The 12,797-nt window shown below is 35.7% G+C and overlaps 1 protein-coding gene and 1 long non-coding RNA gene across 3 annotated transcripts; both read right to left on the bottom strand.

Moving 5' to 3' along the window:
• Window positions 1–4,182: 4,182 nt before the first annotated feature.
• Window positions 4,183–5,955, bottom strand: LOC149493698 (uncharacterized). The gene is made up of 5 exons (XR_016322706.1): window positions 5,477–5,955; window positions 4,896–5,117; window positions 4,735–4,807; window positions 4,515–4,622; window positions 4,183–4,348 (listed from the first exon to the last, which is right to left on the bottom strand). It is a non-coding gene; the product is annotated as an uncharacterized LOC149493698 (long non-coding RNA).
• Window positions 5,956–7,241: 1,286 nt separating this feature from the next.
• On the bottom strand, window positions 7,242–11,352 carry LOC149493697 (uncharacterized). 2 transcript variants are annotated; one of them, XM_089726414.1, is made up of 7 exons: window positions 11,012–11,350; window positions 10,403–10,616; window positions 9,948–10,114; window positions 9,490–9,614; window positions 8,511–8,571; window positions 8,085–8,133; window positions 7,242–7,631 (listed from the first exon to the last, which is right to left on the bottom strand). In XM_089726414.1, the coding sequence occupies exons 1-7, from the start codon at window positions 11,171–11,173 to the stop codon at window positions 7,555–7,557; spliced, it is 855 nt and encodes a 284-aa protein (XP_089582540.1). In that variant the 5' UTR covers window positions 11,174–11,350; the 3' UTR covers window positions 7,242–7,554. The 2 variants fall into 2 exon arrangements, with proteins under 2 accessions (XP_089582540.1, XP_089582541.1); XM_089726415.1 differs by lacking the exon at window positions 8,511–8,571 and having other exon boundaries at window positions 11,012–11,352.
• Between the last annotated feature and the right edge of the window lie 1,445 nt (window positions 11,353–12,797).

The following is a 12,797-nucleotide window of genomic DNA, read 5'->3' as shown; positions in this document are numbered from 1 at the left end:
CAGTCAATGCACATTCGCCATGTACCATCCTTTTTGGGTACTAAAAGTACTGGAACGGCACAAGGACTCATGCTCTCTCGCACCAATCCTTTCTCCATAAGCTCATCAACTTGCCTCTGCAACTCCTTTGTCTCTGTTGGATTGCTTCGATAGGCTGGTCGATTTGGAATGGTGGAACCGGGAATGAAATCAATCTGATGTTCTATCCCTCTCAAAGGTGGTAATCCACTAGGTAGCTCCTCTGGAAAAACATCAGTGAATTCCTGTAACATAGAAACAAACACAGGAGGTAAACCATCAAGATTAGTGTCAGCGTTAGAAAATAAAATTTCCTTGAACCTAAGAAGCAACACGGGTTGCCTCAAGGCTATGGCACACTTAACCTCTCTAGCTCTTGCATAAAAAGTGTGTTTCTTTCTCTCCCCTCGTTGTGTTTCACTCACTTTTGGGCCACCAATCTGTTTGGTATCTTTTGTGGCCTCTTTCTTTTCAACCTCTCTTTTAACACTCTTTAGTTCTCTCGAACTGGAAGCCTCACTCTCATTTTCCCTCAAAGCTGAAGTCTCTCTTTCTCTCTCAAGTATTTTCTTCTGATCGGTGTATACTTCTTGAGGTGATAATGGAACAAGAGTCACCTTCTTCCCCTTATGAACCAAAGAGTATCGGTTAAAGAACCCATCATGTAGTGCCTTTCGATCATATTGCCATGGTCTTCCCAGCAATAGATGGCCTGCCTGCATCGGTACTACATCACATAAAATTTCATCTTTGTACCACCCAATAGAGAACGGCACAAGCACCTGGCGTGTCACCTTCACCTCTCCACCATCATTCAACCATTGCAGTCTATAAGGTTTAGGATGTTTAAGACATGCCAAATTCAACTTATTCACCATACTCACACTAGCAACATTAGTGCAACTACCCCCATCAATAATAAGCAAGCACACTTTTCCATGTATCAAGCATCTAGTGTGAAAGATGTTCTCACGTTGTTCAAGGCTCTCCTCCTTAACATGCATATTCAAAACTCGCCTAACAACTAGAGATTCTCCACGTTCAGCAAACAACAAGTTATGCTCATCCTCATCTGACTTATCATTATCAACATCATGCAAATGAGGCAAATCATCACAATCACTACATTCAGATTCAGAACTAATATTACCATCTTCCCTAACAATCATAACCCTTTTATTAGGACATTGAGATGCAATATGCCCTTTTCCTAAACACTTAAAGCATTTAATCTCTCTAGCAGGGTTTATAGAGTTAGAAGTACCTTTGTTTCCCTTGAATGTAGTTTGGGCAACCTCTTTACCTTTCGAAACTGATTCTGTTCTTTGGAAACTAGGGCCTTTGAAATCTTTCTTCTCACCTTCTTTGGGCCATTTGGATCCCCATGTGTTGCTAGAATACTTGTTGGTGGATCTCCCCTTTTTCTGTCTTTCAAGTTTCATGGCCATATCTATCATCTCCTCTAAGGTATCATACCTATACATCTCTAAGGCATCAGCAATGTCTTTGTTTAGACCTCCAAGGAATCGTGACATGGTGATTTGGACATCTTCCTCAATCTTGGCTCTTGCCATGCAAATCTCCATCTCTTTGTAGTACTCTTCCACGCTCCTCCCTCCTTGCACCATTCTTGCTAATTTATTATGTAAATCCCTGAAGTAATGAGCAGGAACAAACTTTTGGTGCATTAACTCCTTCATGATCTCCCATGGTGGTACTGGTCGCATTCCCCTGCTTCTTCTTTTTAGTAGCAATTGTTCCCACCAAAACATAGCATATCCTTTGAACTCCACAGCTGCAAGATGGGATTTCTTCTCCTGGGAATAGTTATGGCATTCAAAGATTTGTTCTACCTTTCTCTCCCATTCAAGGTATTCTTCAGCATTGTTGTTGCCTTTGAATTCTGGGATCCTCATTTTGATTGCTCCCAAGTCTCCATCAATTTTATTAGGATTAGTACCTTCAGTCTCCTCATCATCAGGGGTTTGAATTCTAACTTGGGGACGGACTCTAGTGGCATTAGAACTTTGTGAAGCCTTCAGTTCTTGCAATTCTTCCCTCATGTCTTGAAAGAGATTGTTAAAGGTTCTAAATTGTCCTTGGATAGATTCCATGAACAATTTTAGTTGAGGATCTCTAATTGGATTTCCATCTCCGTTACCACCTCCAGATGTGCCTGTACTCATGGTTAGTATTCAAGAATAGAAAACACGAAAAAGATTTGAGTTAATGATAAAGCACTCCCTCACGTGTTTACACTCCGCAATCACTCCTTGCAATTCCTCGAATTGTACTTCAGAACCGTAGGTTAACCAACCAATTTGAAAGCACGTTTTAGAATCAAGGAAATAAATCTTAACAATAAAAGTAAGCACAAACTCTAGAAAGAAGACTGAAAACGATAATGGATGGTAGTACAAAGACAAGATGATGTACTACTTGATTATATTAATTTAGAGTGTAGTGAACAAACAAATACACCCTAATAATGTAATAGAAGCAACGGCAGCTCAAAACAATAATTAAACAAACTAGAATTTAAAAGGACAATTTCTGGATATGATGTGTAAATTTAGTTTACTACAAAGCAAACCAAATATGGACCTAATTAATTTTACCCAATCAAAGCAAGCAAACAATAAAAAACCAAATTTTTAGAATTGACACAGAAATTGATGTCACAGATTTACTTGATATCACAGGTTGATTATCTTTAACTATAAAATTGCATGCTTGTGTATATAAATGTAGTATAGTCGGTCCAAGCAGAGTATCAACCTTTCCAGCAATGATTTGTGTTCTCTCAAGATAGGATCCCAATTTAAGTCAAATGCTTTTAGGTTGTCCAGCAATTGTGTCTTCCAATTTCAATATAGGTAGGTAATGATTATGTTGTCCAACAATGCTTTTGTGTCTCCCAAGTCAAATTTGGTAGGTAATAATTAGTTGTCCAACAATCACTTTTCTTTTTTTTTTTTTTTTTTTTTGATTTGATCAACAAGATTCAAGAACACAAACAAATCTCCAGATTTGGTATTTAATAACTTATAAATTCGTAATAAATGTAATCAATTGATTTTTTTTTTTTCTAACTGAAGAACAACAACAACAAGAAGATTCAATAGAAGGTAATTCTAGATCTAAGTAGATCCAGCGAGAAAATATATAGATGCAACAAAATCCAAAGAGAAAATTCCAGATCTAAGAAGATCTAACGAGGAAACACCTAGATCCAACAAGATCTAAAGAGAAAATTCCAGATCTGCAATGAAATCAAGAAATAAGACAAACAACAATGGAATCCAACAACAAGAAAACTTAAATTCCTAACTAAGATAACAGAACTTACCCCAAAACTTTGATTTGGCTCTGATACCAAATGATACGGATCGGATCAAAGAATGAGATATAAGTTCGCCTCTATGGCACCCCACGTTTATAATGAAACGGAAACACCAATAATCGAGATTAAACGCTCTATGGCACCCCACGTTTATAATGAAACGGTAACACCAATAATCGAGCAAAGAACAAGATAAACGCCACAAACAAGTTGATAAGCTTACCTTAATTCTTGATGCAATTAGAGGAAGCAATCTCTCACTATCACTCTAAGCAAAGGAGTACAAGCAAAGCTTAAACAAATGAAGTTTTCAATATCTCAAAAATCGTGTTCTTACATGGAATACAAGATATTTATACTAAAACAAGAAACTAGGGCTTAATGAAGCATAAAACACATAAAACGCGTTACTGTAGCGCGTCTGAGTTCCTGTAGCACGTTACTGTAGAAAAGTCAAATTTACTGTAGCAAAGTCAAACTGATTGGCGCGGCACTGTAGCGCTTCTGAGTTCCTGTAGCACTGTAGCGCTTCTGAGTTCCTGTAGCACGTTACTGTAGCAGCGTGCTTTCCTCCACTTAAAGAGCCACCAACAACATTAGAAGCCTAGGAATGCCTTCAAGTTCCTCACAACACTTGTTGAATGCAACATCATGCAGTTCTTGTGTTATTTGGGCTTGAACAAATAATGATATGGCTGCCCCATATCGCTTGGCACGGCTCCTTGTAATCGGTCCAATAGGAAGCACCAATGGATCTCCTTCGTCGTTCACCATGCCTCCTTGTGATCCAGCGACGAGTGATGATGGATCCGTATCATAGAACAAGTCGAGTGCATGTTGGATCCCAAGCAGCTGCTCGAATAGGATCCTTCTGCACCAAAATGGCGGTCAGCTCAAGGTGATGTATGTCCCATATCCAGAGAGCAGTTGGCATGCTATCATTACGAGTACAAATATACTGGCTGTCACTGCTCCATGACATAAGACCTATCAAGAAAGGTTAAACTCATCAATTACCAAAACATACACTAAAAGGAGAAGTTTATAACAGAATTTAACTGGGTTGATGCCATTAGGGAAAAAGCAACAATAACTTTGGGAATAAATGTGTTTTCCGACTCAGAATCATAGTAGTTAAGAAAGGTGAACTTACCAATTCCTTATTTAGGGTTTGGTTTGTCAGAAGGGGGCTTCTGAAAAGGCAAGGTAATAGGCACTTCCATAACCTCATACCTAACTCTGAAGGGGCCTTCTGCAACATCTTTTTAGAAGGAAAAATGCTTGAGTTTATTAAAATTAATTCAAGATAGCAAAACGTGCAGAAATTTTACAAGGCTGTATCATAGGTTAACATAATTGATAATTATGCTTACCAGAATTGCCTTGGAGAAATTCATCAGGTAAACATAGTTCAGACATATCGAGGTGCAGGGGTTCATCCACCTCCTGGCAATAAGAGGACAGCAAGAACTAAGATGATTGTAACAAATAAAATCCTCGTGCATAAGCACATTAAACAAAGAAAACCAATTACCTTGACGACAGCAGCACAACACAGAGAACGAACAGTAGATAGATGCATGAGTTCAGCAAAAGTTTTCCAAGTCAAGTGGTTCAGAACCCGCAACATCTGATCATAACTACCCACAGCTAGAAACTGACCTCAAGGAGACCAAGAAACATTTTTTACACCTAATCCACTTTCATATGCCTGATACTTGAACAAACACCTTCCATCTGGGGAATGAATTAGAACCTGCATCAAATTACCCAGGATAAGCTCTTAACTTTTCCATTAAGAATACAGCTTAAAATAAAACAACAGCGCATGCAAAATTAACATTCTTCTGGATTAATGCTAAACCTTAGATATATTTATATGCAGCGTTCCAGACCAGATGTTACACAGGATTCATTTCTAAATGGCAATTTACTGCTAGGCTAGAAATTATCATAAATGTCACATTTCCACCACAAAAATAGGAAGGGGAGGTTAGGGATATTTTTCTGATCCCTGAACTGATTTTTCTCATATTTGTGAAGTTCAGTGCTCTTATGAAATAGAATGTGGCCAGCATGCAATACAAAGACAATGAAAAGCATGAAGTTCACCACCTTATATTCAAAACGAGAGTCCCATATCACTATAGCGCTATCGTCAGGTGACCATTCAATATCAGCCAAATCCAATGTATCCACAGAAAAAGTACCCATAATCTCTCATGTATAACATGACAGCAAATTGATGTAATCCTTGCAATCACGCCTTGTACAAATTGCAGTAAATTTCCCATCTTTTGTGAATGAAATCCCCTTGGAAGCATGTTTTGGCCATTGTACATGAACACATGCTGTGTTGAGTGACCACGCCGTTAAACGCAATTGGAATTCTGATGTAGTTAGTATGCGCCGGCTGTTAGGACTCCATCTAGCATAAGCAATGCCAGCAGGACCTTCATCAATTTTGCATGTCCATTCAGGTTGGCTCAATGACCATGCCTGTACCATTGGTCTTTTGGAAAAACCACGTAATATGTATTCAGAATCAAGTGCCCATTCTATATAGCTTATCTTATACAAGCATGAAAACAATTGCACAACCTGCACAAGAGAATACAAAATTTTAAAAATTTGACAGTTATTGCTATCATTTAAATGAATAAGAATTCGAGAATGGCAAACAACCTAAATATTCAAATTTTAAACTCAATTTGACAATTAACAGCTCAATTTATTAATACTCTCTTCTAATTTTTTGCCAACATTGTCAAAATATTCAAATCATACTTTATTCAAATTTTCTCGGGAGTAGATCAAAGCATTACACAAAAGATACCGAGAACATTCAAACGAACATTGGAACCTTAAACGACAACGTATCACGAATGACCAACTGATAGTCGACGACGACGGCGATATATCTGGCGTTGGGCGAGAAACAACAGGAACCAGACTGCTTATAAGCCTCGGTGAACTCCATTTTCCTGATCTCTATAGCATTCTAACAAATCAAAACGTGAGGATTTCTTCATTTCTAATTTGGATCTGCTTGACTGCTACTGCTCAGTATTTGCAGTTTAAAATTTTAAATTTTCCAAGAACTCGTGAGGGGAGCGATTTTTAACAGTGGCTGCATTGTTGATTTTTACCGCAGAGATCCCATAAATGACTTGATACTTTATTATTTACTTTTGATTTTTTTTTTTTTTTCCTTTTCCTTTGAAAGCCTGTTGATACTCATTAAAAACCCAACTTGAACCCAAATTACATAACGCTAGATTCACTTTGGGCCCAACAAACACATAGTTTGTTGGGCCTAATGGACATGAAGGTACATTTTTAGCTCAGCTTGTTAGCTCACTACAAGCCCAAATAAACCTTATTGTAAATCCATAATAGAAATTCAGGCCCAATTTTGAAGGGTCTATTATGAAAAGAAAATGTATTAGTTATTATAACAAACATATAAAACCCTTCATTCATTTGGTATATGACATCACAAAAATCATCCTTACTCATCAAACTTTATCTTCTTTCATTTAGCCGATGTAACCTTTCCCACACCACATTAATTTCTTCACCATCTTGAAATTAATCCTCTTGTTCTGTTCTACTTATGATGTCTTGTCTCATTAATGCAAGTAGCTTTGCGTTCAGAGCATCCTTCTCAATGGTTCTTCCACTGAATTCGACAGCAGCTACCCTCAAGACGGTTCCATAATGAATGAGCATTTGAATATCACTTTGAATCCAAATGATTTAAATTAAAGTAAATTTTGATAAAACCAATTCGAACTAAATTTACTGATAACCAAAAATAATTTTTGCAAAAAAAAAAACGTACCAAAATTCTAGAAATAGCCCAAAAATCAAGCTGATGTAACTGAATCCATCAAAATTTTTTAAAAACAATATATAAAAACTAAATATTCATGTATTCTATTTTACAGAAATGTCCTCTTTCTATAACTTGCCACCAAAAGCATAGCAAAGCAATGTTATCCCATCATATCAACTTGCTCCATCACTTTCCCTTACAAATTAATACGGAAATTTTTTTAAAAAAAATCAAAAAATAATATCAAAAAATACAAAATATTTGCTTTATGCATTCTTCCGTATGGCATGAGGAGCATTTTTTTTCTTCTAACCCCGAAATTTCTCATGGGACTTCAATACCTGCCTGTGTCCATTCATTTCCTTGCTGCATCAGATGATGTGTTATCCAAGGAGGTGAACATGAAATTCCCAGAAAACAAGGCTTCTTTGTCTGCCCATCAAATTGTAACTTCTGAATAAAACTTTAACCTGGTAACTTGTAGTCATGCTTAACTAGGGTGACATGAGTGCGCATATGATGTGCATGAGCATATTTATGTCAACAGAAATGCATGAAAATAAACAGGAAACCATGCTAACAATGCTTGTCTAGGTTCATCGCCCAATCTAGTAACCGAGATGAGGAATCTTAGATAACAGAGTGGCTATGGACGTAATCTCGTAGTTTTGGCTTAATTATGATGCACCATCTTCTTATTCTCCTCTCTATTTCTATCATCTAGTAACCAACTTGAGAAATTAGATAACAAAGCAAACTATAGCTGCAATCTACTTTTGGTATCCTTAGCTCATTACTCATATCCTCTCAGTCAGTGATTGAGTAAGGGAAGAAAGAGGGTAGAAATCAATTAGTAGCCAACATAATTCGTTGACTAAAACCTACCTGTTAAGGAAAGACAATTGACTTCACGGCGTACATATCTTGCCATTGCCTGCATATAAAAGCAAACATTCAGCGGATTTATGCGTTGATTTAGGAAAGAAACAAGTTAGATGGTATGATTTGCTCAAGACAAGATAGATCCTAGTGTAAAGGATTCATTATATCTATTAGCATCGCAGTCAACAAATGACTCCCTAACTTTGGTGTCCGCTAGAAAAGTTTCACTTTCTTGAGATGTCTAATGCAGCAAATAAGAAATCTCATCTTTAAAAAACTAGAACACGAGAATCATAAAAAAGTGGTCTGCCAGCTTCCAGTCTCAGTCTCAGAATAATACATTTAACAACCAAGGCCAAGAAAACAATACAATTCCTCTGCCAGTTAGCACTATGAATTACAGTGGCAAAAGCAAAGATTAAAACGTGCCTGGACTGCCGGTAATGCAGTAACATCTGGCTCTGATTTACCATCATCAGAGAAGACATTCCTGCACCACAACAGAACTTCAATCAGAACAAGAGTAGACATATGTTACTTCAATAATTTTAAATTCATCCTGTAAACCATTGGATAGAAGAAATCCCATTTTTCTCAAATTTAGCATTGATATCGAGCATTGGACCCTAATGCAAAACATTACAAATAAAGCCAAAACCTTGTTGAATGTGAAAGGGATGAGACATGACATTAAGTCAGAGTCCTATTGCCGTGAACATTACCAGATCTTCAACTTTTTTGGAAAAAAAATTAAGCCTTGATGACTGATAATATTTTTCCATGTCACCCCATGACTAATTAGATGAGGATTGCGAACAAAAATATACATCGAAAGAATACAATCATCTTTAGATAAAATTTACGCCAAATTATCTTCAAAAACCAACATATGCAACTTATGAGGTTATAACAACAACAACTAAGCCTTGGTCCCAAACCAGTTGGGCTCGACTATATGATTGGAAGTTACAACTACTCATTCTTTAAAAGATTGTTTAATCTGTTGAATAATCCAAAAAAAATCAACTAAATTAACTATGCAAAAGAAATTGAAACATTTTTATCCAACTACTATGTTTAACTCAAAACCTATAATATATGAAAAACTTTGCAATTGTAAACCAATTTCAGAACAGTCCTCTATTTTAACCTCAAAAACACATGTGAAATGAGTGGCTGAGAAATGTTAAGAACAACTAGTCCTGAGCACAAATCTCAGAGCCCCAATAGATTATCAATGTTGGTATAAAGCTTGCCCATAATGAAGATTTCAACATTAGAAGGAACAAAAGGAAAGGGTCCTTGCACATATCATATCTAGGTACTCTCAAAATCAAAAATTACGATAAGGGTACATGCGACATTCATATCAAAGAAATTTTTGGACTTGGTTCTATGATGGTCTCACCTCCATACCACCTTCACGAGCTCATTGGATTTAGCCTCTGGAAGCAGAACAGAATCATAAGCAACAATATTTCCATAGAATATCTTCTCCAACTCGTTCATCCATTTAGTCAACAATAAGTTAACCTGCCAATACAAAAGCACATATAGCACAAGAGTTTACAAAATTCTAGCAAACTAAGAGTATTTCTATTGTTATCTATGAGCATAGAAAATAAGCTCCCTGCAAAGCATCTCATGGTGCAGGTTCAACAATATTATCAGAAAGCCCAGCGCAGTAATAAAATATTTATTGATAACTAGAAGGGTATTCCAACAATGGCACACAGATAACCACAAATGACTTGATTATCTTGTTTATACTTTACTTTCCGATGTACCAAAAAGAAGCAGATGCCATGAAATGCAAATTATATCCTCAAGCAAACTCAGTAAGCGAAAGAATCATAAAAACATTACCCCTGCTTTAGAGACTCTCAGCTCCACATCATGATTGTAAATCTCATACAAGTACTGCCCAAATTCAACACCTTGCTTTCCCTCCTGTTTCAAACGGCGTAAACAAAGCCACATATGGAGTACCAGCAATGAGAATGTCATTTTAAATGTCTTCTCCAAATTGAAAACTGCATGAAGAAGATGAAGAAAATTTAATTTACACCAAAAAGTTAAAGGAAGGTTCTTTATTCAATGAAAACATGTGCAGTGATGCATGACCCAAATTCCCAATACGAAAATTATTCCATAAAAACAGGATAAGAAATGCTATGGCTCTACTCCTTCAACCCGAGCTAATCAATGGAATTCTTATGAACAAGCAACCTAGAAACAAGAGAACAAACAAGGAGAGGGAAAAAATATAAAAACAGATTCCAATATGTTGCCCTAGATTAGAAGCATGAGAATGGACTGACCTTCATAAATGGTAGGTTTATCTACTTGTGAAATGATGCGCTGGTATACCACATTTGCACCCCTGATAGAAGTGCTTTGTTTACTATAAAACAGCAGGAGCTTAAGCACAAAACGCCGGAAGCCTTGATAGTTTGGCTCTTCAACCCTGAGAGGGGAATCCGGAGCCAAAGCCAAAGAACAAGGCTTGGACCAAAACATTTTATCCAAATTTACCTGTTATAAAATCAAATAGTTTAAAACCAAACAACAATCACTACCGTCACTTGACAAACGCACAATCACAAAATTCGTGATATTACTGAGTATTATCATTTCCGATAAATAAAAAAGAAATACCAATAAAATTAGTCAATTATTGGTTGATTGATTTTAGGAACAATGATCACAATCAAATCAATCAAAATCATAATCAAAAGGAGTAAACTTCATTTCATGGCACGGCCAGACTCCTTGTGGTGTCAGGTCAGGTCATGAAGGCCAAATCTTTCCCATCAAATAGCTCTTTAGAAGCAAGAGACTGGAAGCCTAACTTGTGCAAATTACATGATAATTTAAAAAAAAAAAAAAAAAAAAAAGAAGAGGGAATCAGAGTAGTAAATATTCAGTACCAGTGATTTGCTGGGAAAGTTCTTCTGCCCAGAATCATCAGAAGCATGTGCTACAGCTGTTGCAGAAGCCTTGGCATAGCTCAGGCATGGGATAAAAAGGTCTTTGTTGTTGCTAAGCTTCGACACTTGAGAAGCAGCGGCTCTTCTCCAACTCAACAACATTTTCCTCTTAACACAAGCAAATTAATATTGCAGCAGTCGATCCTCTTTCCAAATGCTTCTTTTTCAGTCTTCTCTTTCCGTTCCTATTTCCTACTCGCTAAACCCTTGAGGCGAGCGTATAGAGCTAGAACAGTAGATCCAACGGCAAGTAAGCAGATTCAACAGCTAATATGAATGGAGCCATTCACAAATTTAATAATCCACGTTTATGCGAAACTAGCAATTGTTATTTTTTTTTATTATTATTTTATCTTTAGTTTAACCAAGCACAAAAAAGAGTTCCCCTATATTTGTTGCAAAAGTTATCATCAAATTAATAAATATTATTGAAAAGGAATATCTATTTTTATTATATAGTCTGCAGGTCGGTCATTTGGCCTTCCATGTATAAAAAGAAAAAATTTATTGGTCTTCACATTTATCAAAAAAAATTCAGTACAAAAGTTATCATCAAGTTAATAAATGTTGTTGAAAAGAAATATTTATCTCTATTGTATAGCCTAAGGGTCAGTCATTGGGCCTTCCATGTATGAAAAAAAAATATTGGTCCTCACATTTATCCAAAAAAAAAAAACTAAGCAGAATAGAATCTTTCTATAATGACACGTTATGTAATTACAAAATAATAACTCCAATTATTAATCTTTTTTAATATCTTATAAAAATTTTTATTTTTTTAAATTGTTAAATTACAAAACAATAACTCTAATTTTGTCACGACCAAAAATCATGGGTCGGGCCGGCACTAGGGCCCAGGTAATAATAACATAATTGATTTACAAAAATGCACTTAATTATAAGAATTTCTTATTTTGATTACTTTACATCAAGAAATTATATTTAATCACATTTGTTTGTCATCTCAAGCTATAACCTATGATTCTTTATCAATCTCATCCTTAGTTATTATCAACAATATTTGTCACTTGCACATAATACATCTATAGGCTCAATATATAGGTTCAATTGACATAACTCATAAAATTTTACTAACTAGATGTTGCCAAGCTAAAGAAATCAGAATTTTTTTATTAGAACCGATCCATTTCTTTCCCATTAACTCGTTTCTCAACAAGAACTTGATTTATCACATCATATGTCCCATATCAGAGTAATAATATCAGCAAATAATTAGATTAGCTGCTGCCACTTCAAAATCATTCTCAATTCTCATCAAACCTGATCATTGGAATATTTATATTCACAACAAATTATAAAAAAGCATATTCATACCACCAACATAAACTCGGTTCAAGCAAAAACCCATGATTTTCTCTAGCTAAAGGCTACCACTATATCAAAGAAACCTTAAGGTCTTGATTAAACTCATACATCATGCTAGTTAACCCATTTCCAATCAAGAATTTAATTTACAACTTTGTTTGCATCATATCACAGCAATTGTTCAAGTTGAAATTTAAAATGGTTGCTGCCATTTCAAAGTTCTTTAATTCCTTTATCAAATTCTGCATTAAACTAAATAATTTATTCATTTCTATATAGAATTTCAGTTTATACTTCAATTAAGAAACAATAGCAAAGTTTCTAATTAACATTTATAATACATTAGCTAATTGTTTCATTTTCCATCAAAGTTTTAAAGTATAATATCAATCTCCTTCAC

The sequence above is a fragment of the Jatropha curcas genome, chromosome 9 (genome assembly GCF_041381405.1).
Source record: "Jatropha curcas cultivar XTBG-Jc1 chromosome 9, XTBG_Jcur_1.0, whole genome shotgun sequence".
Classification (NCBI taxonomy): Eukaryota; Viridiplantae; Streptophyta; class Magnoliopsida; order Malpighiales; family Euphorbiaceae; genus Jatropha; species Jatropha curcas.
This window is presented reverse-complemented; position numbering and strand designations above follow the sequence as displayed.